Here is a 26,102-nt window from a genome sequence, read left to right as displayed (position 1 = left end):
CGACAAGCCAACTCAGTGCGCTTGTATTACATTGTGTGTTGTGAAGAAAGAGAATAAAAGCTTACCTTGCGCTGAACACCTGTTTCCTGTCCCCCTTCCTGTGGGAAGCGTTACAGAAATCTTTACACTTAAAAAAAAAAAAAGTGTTGCGTTCGCACACTTTTGTATTCAACTCATGCTCCACTAACCCTTAATGGCCTTAATGGAATTTGAGTTCCATTAAAATGTCTCAGGCCTAAAAATAATTGTGTTTTAGAATCTGATGCATTAGATAGGGAAGAAAAACTCCAAAACATTACACATACACCAGCCATTGTCTATTTATTCAAAGTATGGTCATTTTTCTTGAATGTCAGATTGTGTTCGACCCCCATTCGTATCAGATTTATATTCAGTCCAAACCACCTCATTTTTCTCCTTCCTGCCTAGTCTAGTTCAGTCTCCAGGATTCACTCCCTCATCCTTTCCTTTCCCTACTTTTCTCTCACCCCACTGTAATGGGAGACTTGCAATCAATAGCACATTAGTCTGGCCGGAAACTGTACTAGAATTAAATATGAATGACTGAGATTGCAGCTCTACCTGCCACTGAGAGCACAGGATGAGGCCTCTGAGAGGGAGGGGAGACAGTAAATATCCCACTTATGAGACAAACCATAGGGGTGTGTTACATGGTACTGTGGTTTTATCTGAAGCATGCTGCTGATGTTTTATCAGGTAAAATGTGGTGCAAGTCAAGAAAAACACTAAATTTTAAAGCGTGCAGACTGTCCGTCTTAAATTACACTATACTGAGGCCTTGTGAGGCTCTTTTGCGTGACCCTGGGTGCAGGGTCTCAGTAAACTGAATGCTGCACTGCTTTGATCATTTTTATGGCCTGGCCCTTCAATAATGCGCAAATGCACTGGAGTAACATGTTGTTTGATTTATTTGGGAGCTACATTTAATCTTAACAGAGATGAGGCTGTTTGTGACAGATGGAGTGATATTGTTCCCTTCCCCATCCCACAATGAGCCCCTCCCTCTGCTGTTCCTTGACAGATGCAGAGGGAGGAACAGGGCCCACTTCTCATTCTTCTCATTGATTTGCCTGCTTGAACTCTCGCGGATGGTTTGCCGGGCTGTGGGGGTTGGTGATTTCCTGCAGGTCAGAGAGGGAAAATCAGAGAAACGCAAATCTGAGTAATGCTTAGTGTTTTAAAGGGATAGTTCACCCCAAAATGAACATTCTCTCATCGTTTACTCAACCTCATGCCATCCCAGATGTGTATAACTTTCTATCTTCTGCTGAACACAAAAATATTTCAACTCTGTAGGTCCATACAATGCAAGTAAATGGGTGCCTAAATTTTGATGTTCCAAAAAGCACATAAAGGCAGCATAAAAGTAGCCCAATCCATGTGACTAGTGGTTATATCAATATCTTCAGAAGCAATGTGATAGGTGTGGGTGAGAAAAAGATCAATATTAAAGTCAGATTTTACTATAATTCTCCTCCCTGCCCAGTAGGTGGCGGAATACATGAAGAATACAAATTGGCAAAAACAAAAGAAGAATGTGAAAGTCAAAGTGGAGATTTATAGTAAAAAAGGACTTAAATATTGATCAGTTTCTCACCCACACTATATCTTATCACTTCTGAAGACATGGATGTAGGAAAGAAAGTGGATGAGTTGGTTCATTAAAAAATGCACAACTTGTTCTCCCATAGAGAAAAATAAACAAAACAACAAACTATGTTATTATTTTTTCTAAGTTTAACCCCTAACCCAAACTTAAACCTGACCATAAAGTGTTGATTGGTTGGTCTCTGTGGGTATAAAAGTCATACCTTTTTGTATGAGCAAAGTCATACAATATCTTTAGCCATCTTGTAATTTGTCATGAGACTATGTTTGCTAGATGGACATCTTTGACCACTGCACCGCATCTCACACAGCCGTGTTTTTAGATGCTGAGTCAGGTAAAAACAAAAAACTTAAACTGTTAAAAACTACTGTTTCAAACTGTCTCAAGACAGCTGTGTTCTGATATGTTTGTTGTGTGGCATGTAGCTTTTTTTTAGCACAGGAACGTTCTGTCTGAATTGTCAATAAACATGAACCAAGACTCTCAACACTTTCACATTCATTAATATATGTGCAATGGTAATGATATTGCAGAAAAGTTTGAAAAAATAAATAATACACCCTTTTCAAAGCTTTCTTGAGCAGTGAGCCTCTGAAACCAATGACCAGGCCAACACTGTTAGTACTGTTACCCATAAAATTACCTAAAATAAGCATTCAAAGTTTGGAATTTTTTTTTTTTTTGTTGTCCAATCTAAGATTCTGGTTAGAATCAGCATAGAAAGGGGTACAGGGGAATTTGAATCCCAGTTAATTTCTCTAATGTACTGGTAACAATTTTGTATGAGTAAAATGCTGGAATGTGTGACTGTAGTGCCCCTACTTGAAACACTACCGTTCATTGCTTATCACTAATCACCTCTTAAGGACACTGTAACAGTAAAAGACAAAGTAGCAGTATAGATTTCGCTATCTCTTGAGGAATTGGCAAGACTTTAGTAGTTTTGGGAGTCGTTAGCCCAACCTCCCACTGCCCCTGGCCCATCAGTGGCAGTACAAATTCCATTAAGTGACCAACAGCTGCCCCGTGACAGATGCTGGCCAGTGCCGCTCCTCTCCACCATTGCCTGGAGGCTCAGGGGTTATGGGGGAAGACGAGAGCATATACGGCTAGAAGGATGCAACGTGTCAAAGCTTTCAGAGAAACACTGTCAAATGAGCATCTGCCCACTCCTTGTGCTTTAGCCAGCATCACTGCTGACTTTAAGAAGCTCAGTGCTCTCAGATGCCAAACCGTGATCATACTGCAGATTCCATGACTCATTTTGATATCATTCACTTAAAAAATAAATCTGACTATATTTAGTGTAGTGTTCCACGCAGGCAATCAGTAGGCACTTCAATTAACAGCTGCAGCTGGGACAGCTACGGAGCTGTAGCTACTTTCTGATGTTATACTGTCTGAAACTGTCTACTAGGTGATAGGATAGGGAAGTAAATGTAATGTTTAACAAGAGATGATGTGAAGTGAGTAGAGTAGGTAGCATAACCATCCTCCTCACCACTAAAATGTTGAATGTATCACCAATGGTTGGTTAGAACAGACCTTGAAAAATCAATAATATTAATAATAAAATATGTAAGTTTGTAATATTGACATTGTACAAGAGTAAAAGTACTCTTCTTCTGAAAGCAGGTTATCATTTAACAATAAAAACAACCCTGCTGTTGCTGTTTTAAATGACATTGCTTCGTTGCGCCATTCTCGATGTGGCTGCTTAACTTCACTTCCAGTTGCCGTAGCTGTCCCATTTTCAGCTGCTGCTTAAATTCCCCAGTATGTGTGTAGCACGGTGACATGCATTCGTTGGTCCTTTGTTTGAAACTATTTTCATTAGCGGAGTAAAATGCACAAAATAACTTTAACTTTAAATAAATATAAGTAACTCAAAATTAACTTTATAGAACTGTTTTAAAAGCAATTATGCTGTTCCATATATCAGCTCAACTGTGATTACCCGGTGCCCTGGAGGAATACATACTGTACAAATTTACTTTGGCGAGTGAATTAAGCTCATCAGTTCGCTGATAAAATTTTGGGGATTGGGAATGTTACATGACTTAAAGGGATAGTTCACCCAAAAATATAAATTATCTTATCATTTACTCACCCTCATGCCTTCCCAGATGTGTATGACTTTCTTTCTTCTGCTGAACACAAATTAAGATTTTAGAAGTATATTTCAGTTCTGTAGGTCTATACAATGTAAGTGAATGTTGACAAGAATCTCCAAAATGCAGATAAAGGCAGCATAAAAGTAATATACAGTACTGTGCAAACGTTTTAGGCACTTGTGAAAAACTTTTAAAGTGAGAATTTCTTAAAAACATTATGACATAAATAGTTATCATTAAACAATTAACGTCATACAAAGTCCAGTAAACATAAAAAAGCTAAATCAAAATTTGGTGTGAACACGTTTGCTTTCAAAACAGCACCAATTCTCCTACTTACACCTGGACACAGTTTTTCTTAGTTGTTGGCAGATAGGATGTTCCAAGCTTCTTGGAGAATTTGCCACAGTTCTTTTTATTTATTTATATTTATATAGTCTCAATAATCTTTGTCTCTTCGTGTAATCCCAGACTGACCCTATGTTTAGTGGGGGGCTCTGTGAGGGCCATGCCATCTGTTGTAGGGCTCCCTGTTCTTCTATTCTAATCTATTCTATTTGCAAAAGTAATGTTTGATAATATAAAATGTATTTTTCCTATTTACACACAAAAGAAGTAGATATAAATACACAGTACTGTATAAGATACCAGTGGTTAAATCTATGTCTTCAGAAGCTACATGATATGTGTGGGTGAAGAACAGATCAATATTTAAGTCTTTTTTTACTATAAATCTCCACTTTCATTTTCTCTCTCACATTCTGAAATATGGATTACTTTTCTGCTGCCTTTATATGATTTTTGGACCTTCAAAGTTAAGGCCACTGTATGAGCCAACATAGCTGAAATAGTCTTTTAAAAATCTTTGTTTGTGTTCAGCAGAAGAAAAAAATCATACATATCTGGGATTTCATGAGGGTGAGGAAATGATAATTTTTTATTTTTTTTAATTACTTTGATATTATTGTCATTTGTTTCATTTAATATTTAGTCCTTTCAGATGGAAAAAATGTATCCATATAAATGATGTGGTCCAAAGTGCATTTGAACAGCAGTGAAACACTTTCTTATGATGTGTTACATTCATATGAGCAGACAGAGAAGTAAGTTCGAAGTAAGTTTGAAGCAGAAGAAATAGAAATAAACCTTGTTAGCTTTACACTAAGCTAAAATGCTATTTCTAGCCATTTTACATGCACATGTTACCAGACACATGTTTTTTTTTTTTTTTTATCAAAGAAAAGTCTTGTTTTTTTTTCTAGTAAGACCTTACCAAAATCAATTTCTTTATGACAATTTTTTGTATTGTTTTCCTGTAAAAATATCAATTAGATTTATCTTTACAACACTGCATAATATATTTAGGTTTTTCAAAGAATGTATTTTTAACATGTGTATTTTGTCTTACTGTACTGACTGAGTTTTTATAGTCAAAACAAGTGAAAAAAATCTACCGGTGCTGAAGAAGTAATCCAAAGTATTTAGAGTACATTACTGACCGTTACTGAAATAATTTCTTTTGTCATAAGCACAAACACATTTAAAAAAAAAAATTATAATAATGCAAAATGGCAGGTAAAAAATATTATTGGCCTGCAAATTTTCTCACATCGACAGGTGTTTCAAATACGTAATATTGGACCTGGAGTCTATATCTTTACAAAAAGGTTTACAGCTGCAAACTTAATGTCCTGGAGCGAGGCCATAGCAAGCAAGTGGTTAATGATATGAATGGAGCTGGCTGCAAGGGTGGGATGGGGAAGGGGGCGTGCACTGGGCATGGGCGTGTGGCAGAGTGAGCAGGTGGATGACGGGCAGCTGAAGTGTGGAGCAAGGGGGAGGGGCACGTCCATTTTGGAGGACTCTTGGGTTCAGAGAGACCCTGAAAAAAAGGCAGCCCCATCTGGAAGAAGGGTGGGGGCTGGGGTGTGAAAGAGATCTAGAGGGTGGCGTCCGACACTCTCTCTTTTGTTCTTCGGTAATGCAGCAGGGATGGGGGGTGCTCTCCTGCCCGTGGGGGATGGGGCAGTCAAACAATAGTGCTGGTCGAGGAACTGAAAGCCTTCGACGGGGAGAGGCAGGAAGAAAGAGAAGAAAGGAAAGGAAAGGACATGATGTAAATGCCGTCTGCCTGCAGCGAAGCTAATGATCCTGAGATTTTAAACTCAAAATATACAACTATTGATAATTCTTCATCTGGGTGTCACATGTTGCATCTCGCTGCCAAAAGAATGCCATAGAATTCAGAAGCAGCACACCATGGATTGTGTGCTAGTCGCAATGCAGTAATTCTGTTAATGTAATTGCTCGAATGATGGCCCATTCTCCGAGCCAGTCCACTCCCATCGGTACAGGCAGCTCATCCTTCAAAATCGCCAAACACACACACACACGCACACACTCCCAAATTGAGTCAAATCAATGGTACAAACTTTCCTAGGAGGACAGCAGTAGCAAAAATCCCCAAAGGTTCACAACAAATTTTTTTTAGGTCTATGTTTATTCCTATAGTACAGCACAGTGTCTGGAGCCAAAAAGAGGAGAGAGATATTAATTTATCTTCATTAGTATGGTATCGGCCCGAGTTCACACTGCTGTGAGGGGAGTAGACTGCACATAAAAAATATAACATACATGGGTGTGACACAGTCCCTCCTAAAACACACTAATGCCCTTGAACCTGAACACACTCACACACACGCACTACAACAGTCATTCCTTAGGTCAGTGCTGGCTTGTTGTACCTGCAGTAGCAGCTCATCCTGGTGCTGAATTAATGGGGCATGGTGCTGAGCTGAGCTATAGGGAGGAGGCAGCCAGCACTATATGGCCATACCTCACCGACCAATGGGGATGGGAAGAGGTTACAGCAGCGAGAAGGAGAGATGTATCATGGCTTTGCTCTAAACTGATAAATGTTCGTCCTTGGGTGAAAGAAAATGTCTCTTGATTATGTGCTTTTGGGTGCGAGGGTTGATTTATGTTAAGGAAACGGAGATATCGTACTTTTTAAATTACTATCATGAGATTATTGGCAGAGCTGAGATTCAGTTTATTAGTTTTAAGTCTGCAGTCTATACTATTATTCAACCAGCAGTGGAGGGACTGTCTTTGAAATGAAAGAATCCTGGTGTGCAACAATGGTTCATAGATATCTACAGTATATCTCAAATCCATTGTTACACTGAAGGACGCTGTGTGCTCACATTATCTAAATTATTATTACTACTATTATTATTATTTATGCAATTCTTCAGCTCATGTGAATAGATTCATGAAATCTGATTATTATTATTATTATTATCTGGTATTCTAGTTCTGGACAATATTGCTTCTAGACAATAAGGTGGAGAGTTGAGTCATTATTTCCTGGCCACCGCCTTTTCAGACTCTGTCTCCAGCACTTGTGGAGTAGGACAGCTCTCTCTGGTGGCCATACAGTGACATAACTCCAACATAATTGGATGAAGAAGAGATAAGATAGACTTGCAGCACACATATTGTATTACATGATTAGGAGCATCAGATTCAGGACTCCGAAGTATAATGCTGTTTTATTGCGAATGTGAATAAGGCCAATGTGTAAACGTTAAAATATTACGTTTTAAAAGTACAACCAAAAGACATAAACATTATGCATGTTAACCTGATTTTAATGTGATAAAATCACTTACTAACCTTTTCTGTGTACAGTTAAAGCCAATTTTGCAACTTTATTTCAATGACGTTATAATGTCTACAAACCCTAAAATGACAAAAAATAATGATTTAAAGAACTTTACAGTTCAAATAATATATCAGTTTTAACAGAAGAATTGATGTGTGCTTTTATAATATGACAAGCTTCACATTTCTGCCTTCAAGCCCTCGAAGAATTGGCCCTCTGTAGTGCCTTCACTGTAACTTGATTTTTGCTTTTTTATTTGGAGTCCAAACATTTTAAATGGCTCCCATTTTAAAGGTGCACTCAGTAATTTTTTCCTCATTCAGAAAGGTGTTCTCCTTAAGAAATGAATCGTAATTTTGAAACGTATGTATAAAATCATGACCACTTACATGAGATGAAGATAGTCATGATAGTCTTATCAGTGACCTCAAAAAAGCTGTTTTATTCTACATGGAGAGGGTCTCCTCATGGGGGCTGCCATGTTAGAATCACATGACCAGCCGAATACTACTTGCTTAATTTCAGTAACCCTTTTGTTATTGGACACTTTTACTCATGGATTAAACTGATTATGGCTGACTGTGAATAGCGAAACTCTACAATGGCATCGGTAACCGAAAACGTTGGTGTTTGAATGATGCTGCATCCACGATGTTAGGTGTCAGATTTCTCAAGTTCTCCTGGTCTCATTTTCGTTTTGGTGGGTTAATGCAAGGAATTTCTACTGTGTCGCCAAGTTCTTGAGGGGAAAAACACAGTATAAAGTAAATTCCTATAGGCTTTTGGTGTACTTGGTACTTGGGTTACTTTTTAAATGTATTCCACTACAGAATACATGCTGTAAAATGTAATTTGTAACATATTCAGTTAGATTACTCAAGGTCAGTAACGTACTCTAAATACTTTGGCTTACTACTTCAGAACTGGTAGATTTTTTTCACTTGTTTTGACTATTAAAAACTGTGTCAGTACAGTAAGACAAAATACACATGTTAAAAAGACATTCTTGAATTAATTAAAAGAATTAATCTTGTTTTAAGGATTTTTATTTTTTCAAGAAAACAATACAACAATTATTGTCAAGAATATGATTTTTGCCCTAATATCAAAGATCTTACTAGAAAAAGAAATTATGATCCAACGTTAATTTTCTTGATTAAAACATATGATCGTGTCTGGTAATATGTGCATGTAAAATGGCTAGAAATAGCATTTTAGCTTAGCATAAAGCGACAAAAAGCGTCTGCTCGTATGAATGTAACACATCATACAAAGTGTATCTCTGCCCTTCAAATGCACTTTGGATCACATCATTTATATGTATAAATATTTCCATCGGAAAGGACTAAATATTAAATGAAACAAATGACCACAAATTCAAAGTAATCTCTTCAGTAATCAAAATACTTTTTAATGTAACTGTATTCTAATTACCAATGATTTAAATTGTAACTGTAGTGAAATAGTTACTTATATTTTGTATTTTAAATGAGTAATCCCGTTACATATATTCCGTTACTCCCCAACCCTGCCCATACATCTCCTAGAGTTATAAAACGGTAAACATTGTAGAACCCCAGAGGCACAGTCAGGAAGGAGCGTCATTCCTTAAGCCAATCATCGTCATCATGGGCAGAAGCAGCAGCGCTATTCCGCTCCAAACCGATGGGAGGCGCCATTGTGCGTCAAAATGACACAAGGAAGCTTATATGACTCCGCTCCACAATAATATACACCAAAGTACAGGGAAACTGTAAGCAGCTGCTACCTGTTTAGATGGGATGGCAACTCTAAACAGCGAACGGAGGGCGTTTGCGCACAAGATCAACAGGTAGGTTAACTTTTCAGATTGTTGAACAGTAAATGTGTTGTAAAGTTGTTGTCCCAAGCATCGGGATTCACTCGTACGGGACAGATTAGGAGATCCGCCACGAGTTACAGAGAGATGAACCTTTTGTTTAGTTCAAAGCACCGCACTTCGCAACACTGACACTGCATCTAAACTGGCTCTGTTTTACTGTCTTAATAGATAAAGTACTTCGCAATGAACATATGGTCAATTTATGCTATATATTAAATGATTAAGGCCTCGTGTATGTGATAAATGTGGATCCATTCAGCGCCATGAACTGTAAAGTGATCACCGATAGTGATAGGAACTAGGAATGTTTTGAAAGCGGCGGCGCTTTTAACTTTTCAAACAGATATCACTTTGCTTTTTGGGAATGTGCCTATAGAGTCATCCCTTTATTTAGTGAAGAAGCTTGCTACACTAAAAGTTATAAACGATTACTTAGTCATTAAGATGACTAAGACTAATGTAGCTAGCCACCTTAAGTGATTGGTCAGTTGATATTACTGTTTGTCCAAGCAAAAAAAAAAAAAAAGAATTTGGAAATATTACCCCCTCCCCCCCTTTATAATGTCTTCATACCTGCTCATTAAGTGTTAAAGTTCCTAGACAGGATTCATCTCACTTTTTGCTGAGGATGCATCACTGGATCTTCCATGAAGAAAGACATATTATAAAAACTGTCTGTGTGATTTATTGATAGCTTGATTTGTTTTATTTTTATTATTATTAATTTGTTCAGAGTCATGGCTGTCTTTGTTCGTTATAGACCAGGATAGAGCAACCTTTATATATGATAAAGAGATTCAAATCCCTGATGAAATCTTGGAATGTGGATGAAGGTAAACAAAAGTAAACAAGCCTGCGGAATGTGTCTTCAGTGTACATTGTTTCCTTACAAAAGGTACTGTGACTGTACCATGCTACAGGCATAATAAAACCAGCGTACTTTGAAATTCCGTAGTATTGAATGATTATTATTTTCATATACCATTGTATTTACATTAGGGGCTGAACAATTTGACAAATAATCTAATTGCAATTATTTAGAAAAATATTGTGATTGCAGTTTGAATTTGCAGTATGATTTTCATAAGTCACGCCTCCCTCAGGATCTGCACCTCCCTCAGCGCTCCTCATCACCCGATTTCTAATTCACTGCACCTGCACACAACTCACTTGTTCCTCACTGCCTGCATAAATAAGTTTGTGAAGCTTCTCTTCTGTGTGATATCACCTGTACCATTGATCTGTGTAAATCCTGTGAATCTCAGTAAACGCTCTCGCACTTGGTTTCACTAACTTCAACTTGTGTGGCTTGAATTCCTGACAGTCATATAGCCTATATGTTTTTGCAAAATAAAAAGCACAAGTAGATAACGCCACGGCATTGCTCCGAAATAAAGGATGGTGATTTACTGCAGTAATGTTTTTATTATTATTTGGAAATGACATATATGAATCAATAATTAAAACGCTTGTGGTGTTTATTGCCATGAAGTTATGTTGCCAGACTCTGTTGATGAAGATTTGGAATTTCAGCGTATGATTAAAACACTCGAGCTGCATCGCAAACCCTTTTCGTATCCATATTAATAGCAAAGTTCCTTCTATAGTGATGTACAGGTTCCGAATTGTTAATATATGTTGAGTTGAGTTTGAAATGCACTTTATGTTGATGCATGTAGCGTAACAGTGCAGGTATTACATTAAAATATTGATTTAGTAATTAGAGAAGTTTTCTTTTTTATTGTTCTGGTCCCTAGAGATAATTAACCATGGTTTTACTGTAGAAATATTGTAGAATATGGTGACTGTAGTAAAACCATGATTTTTATTAAGGGCAAACCTGTTGAAGTGTTTGTTACCAAATACAGTATTGTTACTTTGGATTTGGAAGTAATATAAATCTTTTTCTGAACTTCGCAAATACCGAACCGTACCGAAACCCTAAAACTGTGATTCAAAACAAACCATGAGAAATTTGAACAGTTACACCCCTACTAAATACTACATTATTATCCGTTATTTCAGGAGTTAAGGCATTTTCTCTCAATACAATAGCATTTTTGGCTGTGTACTCACATAACAACGCGAACACATCAACGCAGAACTATAAATGCAAACCAACGCGTAGGGTGCATAGTGGCCAATGTCGTAGATTCGACATAGAAGTACAAACTGGCCTTAACATTACAGAGAACAGCGAGCAGCAACTGCAGACTGTTTATTTATATCAATGACAAACCTTTGCAGTTTGATCATCACACTACGTCATATCATAATTTCATTTTTATTTTGCTTAATCGTTCAGTCTTCCATTATGGTACTTCAAAGAATTAACTTCCAGTCAAAAGTTTGGACACACTTTACTGAATGTATGTTTCTCACAATCTTAAAGACTTTTCGATCCAAAGGCATACGCTTTAAATGCTTTCAATTAGTTTCGTAGACAAATGTAAGTCTAATGTAGTAGAATAAATCAAGAAGCTGGTTGAGAGAATGCCGAGTCTGAAATATAAGAGTTTTGTTTTGATTAGCTTGTCCAAAAACCATGGCAATTTCATGGTATTCTGGAACATTTTTCTGTGTTGTTGCACAATCTCTGCCTTGTACTGCAAATTTTCCAGATGACACTGTGTTTTTTTTTTTTTAATCCCCATTTCGTGCCCTACAGGCATGGAACATTGGTGCACTGGCTTATGTTTCAAGCAGCTATTATCTTCTTTTTCGTGGTCCTCCCTGTCTTCCCTTCCTCCCTTTCATTGCAGGATATAGGAAAGGGTGGTGTGCTTTATTCCGTCTTTTGCTTTTAGAGCAGACAAGTTTTCCCCTTTCCTTTTGAAGCAGGAAATGTGAATCCATGGTACAAACTGCATTCCTATATAACCATGTTTTCTGTACTGTAGAATAACCTGAAGGTCACTCATTAGCATGCATTTCAGTCTCATTGCCACTCAGTGTAAAATAAACAGAACAGTATCATTCCAGCTTGACGATGCTGGCCTGTTTGGCCTTGAGTTTGTCTTAGGAGTTTTTTTTTTTTGCAAACTCAGGAAATGGCACATTGAAGTAGCTGGACCCCTGGGAGGGCCACATCTCTTTGTTTGGACCGTATCAGGCTTGTTTAAGTGATGGGCCTGATTGTTTAGTTTGAAGGTTTTTGTTATTAGTGCTAAATCTGAATTTGTGCTTGGAAATAGAATGGAAGCAGTAGTTAAATAGAATGAAGAAAATGTGGGTGGTGTCGGCCTGTGCTAAACTTGCCTTCATAATGCTAGGGTGATGTATGTTGAGGCCAGGGATTAAGTAACCATGCTGTTACTTCGGTGTTCTTAGTGTAGGGCTGCAACTAACGATTCTTTTTATAATTGCCTAATCTAACGATTATTAGAACGATTAATCAATAGCTCTTAACAGACTATTCGGCTTGTGCCCGACTTAAAAGGTTTTATTAAACATGCCTCCTAACAAGAGGGCTAAATCATCTTTTAAAAATACCTCTAAATGACATTCACTGAATTAACAGGGAAAAACTTTTTTATTTTTATTGTTTCATTATTAATTTCAGTGCATCTTATTGTGTTTTTAAGTGTTTGTCTTTTTTTCCATTTAAAATTGTTAAAAAATCCTTAAAACAAAATCAATTTACTTGAGAAGCAACATATAATCTATTTAGACTTGCTTTAAGAGAATGTATCTTAAATATCAGTGTATTTTGTAAATGTGTATTTTTTCACTTGTTCATACTTCTGCCTGTGCAGTAAAGAAAAATATACTCCTATTATACAAGATATTTGCTCTTAAAGCAAGTCCAAATATCTTGTATGTTGCTTCTCAGTTAAATTAATCATGTTTTAAGGATTTCTTTGATATTTTAAAAATATTTAAATATTAAAATTAATTAAATATTATATTCAAAATTCTCCGATAATAATTTTTTCTTCTGCAGTATAGCTGCTAAAGTAAATGTACATAAGGAGTTTTAGATATTTATATTAGAAAACAAAGCAAAAAAATACTTTTTATATATATATTTTTTTGCATTGTAGAATGGGCTAAGACTACACCCCCTCACCTTTTTTTTTCACTTGATTTCGATCCATCTTTAACTCACAAAAATCAGAGTCTTTCTTATTATAGAGCTTTGTATCGCTGATTTTCTTCACCATAAGATACACACCATGACACTCATATTATAATTCACTATGTCGTGAGCAATCACTAGAAACTAAATCTAGCTGCAGCAAGCGTGTGCCAGTGATGAGCGTCTCTGCACGAGACCGTGTATCAGCTGGGAGCAGTTTGAAACTCTCTCGCGCTGTTTTTCACGCGACTCATAGAAGCGGCTCTGACCGCACAGACAAATGCCAGTTTCAGAGTTTGTGCTTATTTATACAGCCCACTTCCTTATTATTTGAACTTGAATAAAGGATGCATTAAATACAGTATATAACGGCAGCAGTGTTTCCTTTTTAGACGTTGTGACAGGCAAGTTTTGCTCAAGTGGAACACCAGGTACGGCTCTGCTTTATTTCATGACGACACTGCTTCTGTATTTACTTATTTTGCATTTTTCTATTATAATAATCTGCGATCTAAATCACCTTAATCTGTTTGGAAAGTTTGAAGTGCATCTGGACTGTGAGCTGTTCTTTCTTCCTCTCCTCAATCAAGCGCGAGCTGAAGTGCTGCTCTCCCGCGTCATCATTAGCGTTTCAAAAGATCTCATGTTGTTTTAAATTAAATCAGACGACTATTCCACAACAAAAATTTTGGTCGACAATTTTTTGTTGTCGATAATGTTGACTAATCCTTTCAGTGCTATCTGAGTGATAATTTGAGTGGTAATATCACGCATAAGCCTATCTTCAATGAAGGCCCTTTCCCACCTACAGTCACAGTAGGCTACTTCTCCCTTAGTATCTTTCTAGATTAGAACTCTTACGAGGAATGGAACACCCGAGGAGTTTTTTTTCCACTTTTGCATTCCGACTCACAGAAGTACCTTTGTAGTGATGTCATTTATTATCAACCATTTTTCTTCTGACATGGTTGGAACATGCGATTCAACAGCAACACCAATAAGCAACAACACAGATGGAGGACGCTGGGATCTGTTTTCGGATGCAGTCTGTGTCTTTATGTTGCGGTTTAAACTGGGCGTGATTGTCGTGCGAGTGATGCCGCAGTGAGAGGAGAGGGGAGGTGGTCACACTAACATGCTCTGAATTTAGTGGACAACATGTTGAAAGCACTATAAACCTTTTTATTAGCACAATCTTTTACAATAAAGGCTTTTATGACTCAACATAAATTACTGTACTGAAATACTCATTGACTTAAAGACGACTTGATGCAAGTTCCCACACAGTAACAGGCATGCAATACTTACCTCATGTAAACTAAATTTCATGATGGTTTAGTTTCATGAATAATTTATTTACCTACTCTCAATAAACATATGATTATTTATATCCGTCATCCCAGGAAAAATTTGATGTAGTAAATAATCCAGAAATCATTTTATTTTCTCAGTACAAACAGTACAGATGCTATGAAAACTCAAAACGTGTCTCCCGATGAAGTTACACACACACACGTGAAACGGCTGATCCTCTTTGGTAATTTGTTTTTGTTTTATTTTATTTCTCATTATGGAATTGTAAAATTAGTCCAGTCCTCTGAGTAGCATGCTACTTATTTACAAATGGTGGCTGTGGACGGCTCTCCTTTTCAATGCTTTGTGTGTCATAGGTTTTTGACCAATCACAGGCTGCAGCACCTCCCACAGTCACTATATGCCCCCAAAGTACCTACTACAGAGTAGGAGCTAAAAATCTCCCTCAAACGGGGCCAAGGAACTACAGTTCCTTAGGTGCGAAAGCGACAAAAAGTACTAGTTCCGGGGAAAAGTACCCAAAACGGGCTTTAGTACGGGCAGTTGGAAAGGGCATTAAGCTGCACAATATGAGGAATGGTTCATGTCTGTAGCATAAATGGGGCGGGATGAGTTCCATGCTTGTTTAATCTTAGGATGCTGTGGGTGGTTTCCAGGATGTTAGTAGCTAGTCTCATGTAGCAAGACCTATGACTAGAGCAAAGGTCTGGGCACTATAGAAGCTTCAGTTGGCCAAGGACATGAATCCTGTTGGCCCATTTAGACAGGAAAAGCCCTCTAACTGACATATTAAGTGATTTAAATACAGCCGTTTTGTCATTATGGGGTGTTTGGGGGTGGGGTTATCAGAGATGTATCATACTATAATAAAAGGCTGACATGTGAAAAAAAAAAATTATAATTATATAATGGCTTGTGTGTCTCCGTGAGGAATTGCACAGAAATCACATGGTAGAATAGCAGAAACTGTGTAGATATAGTGTAGAAATTCTATTCATTATAGAGTATTTAACAGACATAACTAAGTAAACAAAGCAGAAAATTAAGCATTGCTTGTGGATATCTGCTTTACTTTCTGCTACGTGTGTCAAACAAATCTAATATCTTTAAAAGATTTGATGTCAGTAACCTGTTAAACTTGGGCAAATTCTGTGATTTTTATTTTTGTATTTTATTTTATATATATATATATATATATATATATATATATATATATATATATATATATATATATATATATATATATATATATATATATATATAATATTTTTTTTTACCTGAAAAGTGCTCATTCTATCAACACGGAACCTTGTGAACAAAGCTCTGCTTCCAGGCAGAGTGATAAAAAGTCAGGTGTGCTACTACTTGTGTAGTTCGATCGAAACAGCCAAATCAGTTTTGAACAAGAAATCTTTTTCCAGTTTAGTGTTCTATGTGCCTCAGACAGTTGGAGAATGGACTGTGGGCGTGCTGTCTGAGGCTGAGACTAAAGGCTCTGACACACCAAGCTGACAGTCGGCCAGTGTCGGGCCATCCGTGAGCGTCTTTTGGGCTAGTTTTTGCAGTGTGTTCCGCACCGTCTCCTGAAGTCGGTCCCTGTCTGCTTTTTCTCGGCCAATTGAGCATGTTGAATCAGTGATGGAGCTCGTCGGTGAGTTGGATCATTCTGATTGGCTGTTAAGCTTAGCGAACCAGTGCACGAGAAGAAAAACAGAAGTGACCAAGCAAGCAAATGAAAAAGTCAAGAGGGAGCCCCTTGAACCCTGACTCGGATGGCCTTTAAGGCCTTTATGCACGGGATGGCAAAAGCGGCAAAAACAGCACGGCTGCCGCTTTCGTTTTGTGTAGTCAAGGCGGGGATTGCATCGTGGTTTCAAGGGCGGCCGTCGCCATAGTTACAATCTACACACACACCTAACAGAAGCGGCAGACTTCCATGTATGTGAGATATATTCACACCTATTTTACTTGAGTTGTATAATTTAAATAGTTGTAAATAGTTCATAAAGTAGTTATATCAAATTATTATTTGTTTAGTTAAGTCATAATCAGTTGAGAACATGAAACATGAGATAAATGAATGATGGAATTTGTGTTTATTGTTGATTTGTGTATGTCTGTGATCTGCTTACAAGAGAATCTGATGCATTATTTTGCTCATCATGTATTGTTTGTTATTTAAAATTTCATTAGAATTTAGTAAAATACTTTGTGTAAAGTTTAACTAGCATAGACTTCATGACCCATTTCTGTTGCATTTAATTTTGTGCTTTTATTGTTCCTGGCAAACCATCTTGCACACTCACAATCTCCCAAGTGCTGGCTTTTTTAAATCTCTGAGATTGAGGCATAAAATAACTCTTCCATGTTTTCAGCAGTCTGCTATGAGCTCAGTAAAAAAAGTGTATGACCGTGAATAAAGCATTCACTCATTGGCTAAGCTAGACGCAGCTGCCACAGCCGCTCGGAGAAAGATAAAAGGTGTCTTCGACTTCATGCAGCTCTTCGCAGACCGATGGGCACTGGACTTGAAGCAGTGAATGTTGGTTAGAATTTTTGTCTGACTTGAGACGGTGCCATCGCCAATTCACCGTGACGTATACCATCAAAGTACCACTAGAGTGATTTGAGAGCAGCCGGCTGGCTCAGCCGCTGCAGTTGTTCCAGAAAAGCTGCACAAGCTTTGATGATGACACCGCTCAATCACGATTGGCCAGACTAAAACGTGACAAGGGGTACACGTTTCTTGGGCTGCTTTCACAATTGCATACTTCATATTCTACTCTTACTACTGCGATATCAGTCTATGGCAGAAATAACAGTATGGTAGTATGCTGTTAACATGAAGGTTTATTCTGAAAGAGTTAGAGTTAAGTTAGAGTAATGATGCTGGCTACCACCCCTGAAGTTTACGAGTTTCGAATCACAGGGTGTGCTGAATGACTCCAGCCAGGTCTCTTAAGCAATCAAATTGGCCCAGTTGCTAGGGAGGATAGAGTCACATGGGGTAACCTCCTCATGGCCGATATAATGTGGTTCTTGCTCTCAGTGGGGTGCTTGGTGAGTTGTGTGTGGATGCTGCGGTGAATGGCGTGACGCCTCCACACACGCTATGTCTCTGTGGTAAAGCGCTCATGATAAGATGCGCGGATTGACACTCTCAGATGTGGAGACAACTGAGATTCATCCTCCACCACCCGGATTGAGTCACTATGCCACCACAAGGACTTGGAGTGCTTTGGGAATTGTGCATTCCAATTGAAATGGATTAATATTTTTATTTTGTGTAAAATTCAATCATCTGTCTATCTGCATTCCATTTCATCTGCAAACATTGCATTATCTTTCATGACTTGTTTGGGGCCAGCAGGCGACGGGAAGAGCAATGTGTCTGGCTTGGCTGCTCTCTTTTGACCTCCTCAGACTGCAACCAGCAAATCTTGCCGATCGGTAAATCAAGATGCAGTTCAAGTCGAACACACCATAAAATAATGTATCTCGCACGGTGCCTGCCACGAAGAGCTGTGAAAGTGGCATGATTTAAGCACCGCTTGTGTGCCGCTAGCAAAACCTGCGATTTGCCGCTCTCCGCATGCCTCTCATTGAAAATGAACTGGACACTTGCACTTGTCGCATCCAATGTGTAAGGGCCTTAATATGTAGCCTAGTTGGCAAGTTTTTTCTAAAAGCATCACATCTGATACATTAGGCTTTAAAGGTCATTATCCTCCTGAGGCCCAGCAATTAATTTTTGTGTAGGAAATTTTTTTATGAAGTTTTTCTGAGCCCATACATGCTACATTGGTAAATCTTGGGGTATTATCAGAGGACTCCCTGGGCTTTTCCGAGATACTAAACGTTTCAGAGTTAGGCCATGACAGCTTCCTCTCTTTGGTCTATAAATATGGACTGAAATGTGTCATAGTTCAATTCAGCACATCAAATACAATATGAATAAAATATTTTTTTTTTAATAAACAATTTTTATTATGTATTTTATGCAACAAACAGTGTATTGACATTTAAAAAAGGGAAATTGTAAAACATTTTTTGCTGGGTTTCAGGAACTTATGGTATGAGGACATCATAATAGCTTGTAATGTAAAATAATGAGATCTTTATAATGACCGAGCAGGCTGCATATATGAAAATACACAGAAATAATAGTTAGCAATTCAATAAATCTTGTAAAATGTATTTTCAAAAGCTATGTTATTTATTTATTTATTTTTTTTTGTGGTGAGCATGAATTGAATGTAATGGGGATTGAGAGATCCTCAAAATCCTGTTGTATGATATTTGGATTTGGACATGGATTTCAAAGGGGGGTTTTCAATAATATTCAAAATATTTTTTTTTTAATTGCTTATATTCAGCAAATCATTGTTTTAAAATATCAGTAACAATATAATAATTACTGTCACTTTTACTTTATTAAAATAAGTTGTCATTTATACCAACATATGAGTCACTTTTTGCACAAGTACACCACCATTTTAAATAGATCGATATAAACTTTGAAACCACTTTTTTCACAAATAACCACTAGATGGTGCCATAAACATGTTAAACTTCCATATCATAGGTTGTTTGGCTCATCATCTTGAACAGAGAGTGAAACGAGCCATCAAATTTTGTATAACTTGTTTGATACAAATGGCTTCATAGGGTTAAGTATCATTCATGTCTGTTGCACAAACAGTGTGGGATGAGTTACACACTGAAGTTAAATGGTTTGTTAGGAGTTTGTTAAAATCCTTAACCCAAAATATGAGCAATCATTATTGTGATGCTTGCCTTAGCAAAGCAAACGCCACTAATAATGGGGAGTGTGTGCTTTGAAGGAATCAGGAGCATTTACGTGTGTGTGTGAGAGGGTGTGTGTGCGCGTGTGTATGCATGTTTTGTGTGAGAGCGAAACAGTTGGAGTTTGTTAGGGAGCAGCTGCTGGCTGTGTCTGAGTGGATGAGAGGTTACTGGGTTATTGGACTTTGTTGAGCACTAAAGACTCTCATTTGCTTTTAGTTCAAGCTGTGGCATCCTGGCTGCTTTCTGCCAGCGGCTCAGCATCACTTCAAACATTCTGAGTTGATCGTCCTCATCTAAGCAGCTGCTGTCTACCACTGTGCCACTCAGATACAAACCCGTATCTCTGACTGTGTTGTTGATATGTTGAAATGTTGGTTAGTTACAGATAATATGTATTATATAATCAGATTACAAAAATAATGTACTCCTAGTACAAAAAGTAACTAATATGGTTACATGATTGCATGTTATTTAAGCATGGGCAGTAAATTGTATCCCTCTAATAAGGGCTGCACGACTAGGGTGAAATCATAATTGCTTATTATTTCCTTTTGATATTGTAATACAAAAAATATTTACATTAAAATAATTTGTTTGTGTGGGAAGTTGCATGCCATATTCTTTATGTAGGCTATGCGTCAAAACAACTTGAGAACTGTTTTCCTGAAAGCTTTAATATTTGAACTGCATGAAAAACATATTCACATTTTGAATAAATTGTACACATTATTAGGGCTGGTTATCGTTAAAATATTTTCGATACCTTGACATCGATACCGGTTCCTAAACGATACTTTTTCTGATACTTTGGTCCAAAAAAAAAAAAAAAAAACTCTGCAGGAAAATGACAAACACCAGTATTACTGCTGGTTGTATGCTAGGTGGTACAATGGGATAATTTTCGGTAAACATGGTTAGGGTTAAGCTTACACAATAAAGCAAGACACCTTGATTTCAAACTTAGAACTCAATTTTTTTTATTTTCATTAAAAGTTCAAATGAAACTGGAAAAAATAAGTGCATTTAAAATGTGTTGTTCAACTTTTTGAAAGATGGCTTTACAACAGTTGTGAACATCTCTCTGGCAAAGAAGCATCATCCGTGCATTCTCTACCCGTCGGGTATTTCATTATCCTCCAAATCACTTTATTGTCACACGACCATGTACACAAGTGCAACAGTGGGTGAAAGTCTCGTATGCAGTTCCGAGCAACATAGCAGTCATGACAGTGACGAGACATATACCAATTACAATAAACAAAATATTTACACAATACAATTTACATATCAAATGTACACATACTTGCACAACAAAATAATAATGTACAATGTACAGTAAACGATACACACAATGTAGAATACACATACAATAAAAATTAAAAGTATATAAGAAATATATATTCAGTAGTTGTATTGTGGAGAATATAATTTATAACAGTCCAGTGTGAGATTATAGATTAATAAAGTGCAGTGCTGATTATTGATCGTGAGAGATCAAGTGTTCAACAGTCTGACTGCTTGGGGGAAGAAGCTGTCATGTAGTCGGCTGGTGCGGGTCCTGATGCTGCGATACCGCCTGCCTGATAGAAGCAGTGAGAGCAGCCCATGACTCGGGTGACTGGAGTCTCTGATGATCCTCCGAGCTTTTTTCACACACCGCCTAGTATATATGTCCTGGAGGGAGGGAAGCTCACCTCCAATGATGTTTCTGGCAGTTCGCACCACCCTTTGCAGGGCTTTGCGATTGTGGGTGGTGCTATTGCCGTACCAGGCGGTGATGCAGCCAGTCAGGATGCTCTCTACAGTGCTGGTGTAGAACCGTGTGAGGATGTGGTGGTTCATTCCAAACTTCCTCAGCCATCTCAGGAAGAAGAGGCGCTGGTGAGCCTTCTTCACAACGGCCTCAGTGTGGACGGACCATGTGAGTTCCTCAGTGATGTGAACACCGAGGAACTTGAAGCTGCTGACTCTCTCCACCGGTGCTCCGTTAATGGTGATGGGGCTGTGTTCTCCGTCTTTCCTCCTGAAGTCCATCACAAGCTCCTTGGTCTTACTGACGTTGAGGGAGAGGTTGTGCTCCTGACACCAGCGTGCACCTCCTCTCGGTATCCAGGAAAATATATCATGTGTGTGAATACATTTGTTTTGTTCCCTCCTTCACGTGAGGAAGGAGGGAACATGTTTTTGTATTATTTTATATCGTATGTAGCATGCTACATGCTTATCACTGACGTTGATGAGATTAACCCCTTAGGTATTGAAATCTGGTACCGAACGACAAGACAATTCGGTCGGTGCCTAAAATGTATCAAACTTGATACCCAGCCCTACACAGTATAATTGAGAATTAGCATTACTGATAGGCCTTAAGGGTAATTTTAATGCGATTTACCTTTGCATTCATGCACACAATGCCCCCAAAAATATGTTGTAAATAGACAATTTTGGCTCAATGGGAGTAGACCTAAATGGAATGCTGTAATTTACACTTTTCATGATTATATAATTGCGGTAGCTGTAATTCTAGTCTTGATTATTTTTCCATTAATTGTGCAGCCCTACCTCTAATTATTAACACTCTAACCCCTCTAATTATTTCATATAAAAAATAGCAGCCCACAACTAACATACATTTGCTAAGTCTTAAATTCGGGAGTGGAATTGAACACACAGACTTGATACTAGCTAATTTGATGCTAATTAAACTGAAGATGAAGCATTAACCAACACATAAATGCAGAACCTATTGCATTACTGCGGTTTAGGTTTTGGCTTCAAAGACTTTTCAAAGAGGTTTTTCCGACAACTTTGGCAATTTTTGGATTACAAATGCTACCAATGTATGGTAACAGATTTGACCAACATCACAAAATACAAAAATTTAAAGAGTAAGAACATTTTAAGTGCCTTTTTTATAATTTTTTTATTTTATTTCACTCAGAAATAGGCACTTGGGGGTAAAATAAATTCACATATTTTCATATATTTCTAGGGATGCACCGGAATTTCAGCCACCGGAAATTTTCGGCCCGAAAATGGCATTTTTTGTTTTGGCCGAAAGAGAAAAAAGGCAGAAAATATATGCCTCCCTGCCCCTCAGTGCTCAGGTTTCACTCTCAATCGATCTAACCATAATCACGGCGCTACCCAGCAAAGGCCGACGTCAGCGGTGTAGAAATACTTCAAAGCAGTACCGCCGCTCCCTATACGCATACTACGCAATCTGCGTAGGTTACCAGAGAAAGTCCACCGGGTGCCCTTCCTCACATGTTATACGTTATTCAAGGACACGAAAGCAGTTGCGGAACACATTCGATAGCTTCACGCTCATATCACGCAAACGCAACAATCTTCTTGACTTCTGGTGCATGAACAAAGATCGCTTTCCATTGCTTGCACGGACTGCATGCAGATATTCATCTGCCCAAGCACCAGCGCAAAGAGAGAGAGAGGCTATTCAAGCATCTCATGATCTTGAGTTTGCCAGAAAGCTGAGCAACTTTTGTTCTTGAAGAGAAACCGGACACTTTTACTTAAATGGAAAGCAGTCCAATTTGCTATGTGTACAGCAATTACATTAAAATATGTTTAGCCCTGCAAAACTTTGTTCTTCACTTGAGGTTTGTTGTTTACAGTCGAGTTTGGTTTTAGCTCAATTACTGCTGTTTTGCACAATAATTTTATATTAAAATATTGTTATAATATATTTTCGGTCCAATTTTGGTGCGTTACTTTCAATAAAAGTGTGATGATTTTATTTGTTTGTAGTTTTTTAATTCAGATTCATTAAATTCATGAAATTTATAAAAAAGTATAATATTAATACTTTTATTTTTAACTTCACATTTGAATCCATATGACCGCAAATAAACAGTACTAAGGAGTGGTGGTGGCATAGTGGCTAATGCACAGGGCTGTTAATCAGAAGGTCACAGGTTCTAACCCCTATTGTGTCCTTGAGCAAGGCACTTAACTCCAGGTTGCTCCAGGGGGATTGTCCCTGTAATAAGTGCACTGTAAGTCGCTTTGGATAAAAGCGTCTGCCAAATGCATAAATGTAAACAAGAATTAGGTCAGAAGTAATCCAGAAGCAATCAGATTAGATTACTGTAAAAATGTAATACAATGGATTACATTACTGATTAAATTTTTAGTCATGTAATTTGTATTTAGTACCAGATTACAATTCAGAAGTAATCTATCCAGAAGTGGTTGATCATCTTTGAGATCCTCTTTGTAGTTTGCGTGTGATCTCCTGATATGATTATTAGAATTAAGTATAGGGTAATACAATCATTTCTGTATGTTTGTCTGAACTATAGGCACAACCAGGCCTGCAGAAAAAATCCTTATTGTTCAGCTCTGAAGTAAATATAATTCTCTCTGTTTCTCTCTCCTTTTGTTTTTGTTTCTCACAGGACAGTAGCGTCTGAGGTCAGGAAGCAGGTTTCCCGGGAATATGGCTCTCCACAGCTCTCTAAAAGACGGGCTGGAGTTCATCAGATGGTTAGTGTGGTTAGTTTATTCATGTAAATTTCTGTTAGTCCTCGCAGAATTCTGCGGGAATCCTGACAGGTCTCTGGGAAGGAGGATGAGGGTGTAATTTAACGGTTTACAGAATGTTTGCTTTGAAAACAAACCTGGATGAATATACTGATTTAAATCTTATATTGTAAATTATGTATTGCTTAGTCTTGCTCTCCTAGAATTCAGCAGGACTAGGTTTAATATATTAACATTTGAATAATTTATAAATATTTACAATTAAATATTTATAAAAGGTTTTCTCCAGTTGGATTCGCAATAAAATTAGATTATTGACTGGGTGCACTAGTAGTGTTCAAAAGTCTGAGATGATTCTGATCAAAACCTTTAAAGTTCATCCAAAGATTCTGTCATCATTTACTCACCCTCATGCCATCCCAGATGTGTATGACTTTCTTTCTTACGTCCTTTAAATCTCCAAAAAATAATCCCAAACGTCATCCATACAAATCCACTGGATAAATGAATGTCTTCTGAAGTGAAACGATTGCTTTTACTGTGAAAAATATCAGTATTTAAGTACTTGTTAACTAGAAATCATAGTTTCCGGTCAGCAGCCGTATGCACATTCATGAGAGGGCAGAGTTCACGCAGTCTCGTGTGATGTTTTCGCGTTGGCATGATTTTTTCTCATGTTTTTCACAATGACAGATTGTGAGTAAACAAACAGATAAAAATAGCAGAGGTGGGGGACTCCAGTTACATGACTTGAATCGAGTCGCAAATGTAAGGACTTGTGACTTGCTTGACTAAATGAAGAAAATGACTTGACTTGGGAACCAGGGACTCGAGACTTGACTTGAACTGCATGACTCGACAATGACTTGAATGTTTGTTATTAATATTATTTTCAATAACTAGAAATAAACGGTAATGAAAAAATATTGCGACATCAATTAATTTATCTGCTAAAATGTAAGCTCGCCAGCATCACTCATCTGCATCTACGCATTTAACGCTGTGCTCCCAACACCCCAAAAAGACAGATGATTGTCCAGTTCCCAAAATAGTCTCCTTTTGGATATAAAGATTTCAAATTGGACCATGTGAATAAAGTATGAAAATATGCAATGCAAAAATATCCGATACTATCACCACAACCTCAAATTTCATCAGACATTTTAAATAACCACAAGGAAAGGTAAGTAAATCTTTTCATTATCCAGAAAGATTAATATGTCAAATAACTGTTCAAATGTTTGAGGGATGTCACACTACAAAACGTGATTAATCGTGAATCATTTTAATTTACTGACAAGTTTGAAATAACCCGACATTGCCTCTAAATGTGTGTGTGCCTTTTCTAAACCTTCTCAATACCATAACCGATTGTTGCCAATATAAAAACATAAAGGGCAGATTTGCAGTCACAGCACTTTATTTAAAACTTGACCAGTATAAAATATACAGAATGACTCATGATAAATCCAAGTGCTCTCATAGTGATTATGACTTCTGAAAACTTTAAAGCCCTTGAATGCAATAATTTTATGACTATATAAATGTATCCCTGAATGGAACTGACTGTCTTCAGAAAAGGTTTGGTGGCGTTTTCTTCATCTTACCTCCGTATAATGCCTAATAAAGTATTGTTTTTAAGTGCAGGGCTGCTTTGTGTACAGGTGTTAACCGGGTAACTGCTATATTTCTGCTGCATAAGCGCCACCTACTGTCAGAGTGAATTAGCATTTTCATTCAGCCCATCTGCCATTTTTGTTAATCAATGTGAAAATCTGACTGCATTTTTACACAGAGTACACGATGTTATACATTTAACCGGTTAATTCTCAAAATATAAACAATTCGGATAAGGTATCTAGAAGTATTCCCAGTATTTTTCAGTGTCACAATAAAAATACAGTGCATGTTCATAAACGCAATTTATTAATGTATAACACATTACTGTTATTCAATTAATATAAAAAAAAATATGTAAAGATATGTATATAAGTTCATCTTTTCAGAGCAAAAATAAATATTATTTCAAATATTAACCTCTTTATTTTAGTACTGTGGCTTGACTTGAAACTCATCAGGACTCGACTTGTCTCGCTTGAGGCGAGTCACTGACTGGACTCGCTTGA

At 37.5% G+C, this 26,102-nt stretch overlaps 1 protein-coding gene across 3 annotated transcripts in view; it reads left to right on the top strand.

Moving 5' to 3' along the window:
- The first annotated feature begins 9,105 nt into the window (after window positions 1-9,105).
- LOC127652484 (dedicator of cytokinesis protein 7-like) overlaps window positions 9,106-26,102 on the top strand; it is a 122,153-nt gene continuing 105,156 nt past the window's right edge. For all 3 annotated transcript variants that reach the window (XM_052138630.1, XM_052138629.1, XM_052138628.1), the window contains exons 1-2: window positions 9,106-9,242; window positions 23,892-23,979. In XM_052138630.1, the coding sequence (XP_051994590.1) occupies window positions 9,193-9,242; window positions 23,892-23,979 (138 nt within the window). In that variant the 5' untranslated portion in view covers window positions 9,106-9,192. The remainder of the gene's footprint in view (window positions 9,243-23,891; window positions 23,980-26,102) is intronic.

Source organism: Xyrauchen texanus, chromosome 12 (assembly GCF_025860055.1).
Source record: "Xyrauchen texanus isolate HMW12.3.18 chromosome 12, RBS_HiC_50CHRs, whole genome shotgun sequence".
Classification (NCBI taxonomy): Eukaryota; Metazoa; Chordata; class Actinopteri; order Cypriniformes; family Catostomidae; genus Xyrauchen; species Xyrauchen texanus.
This window is presented reverse-complemented; position numbering and strand designations above follow the sequence as displayed.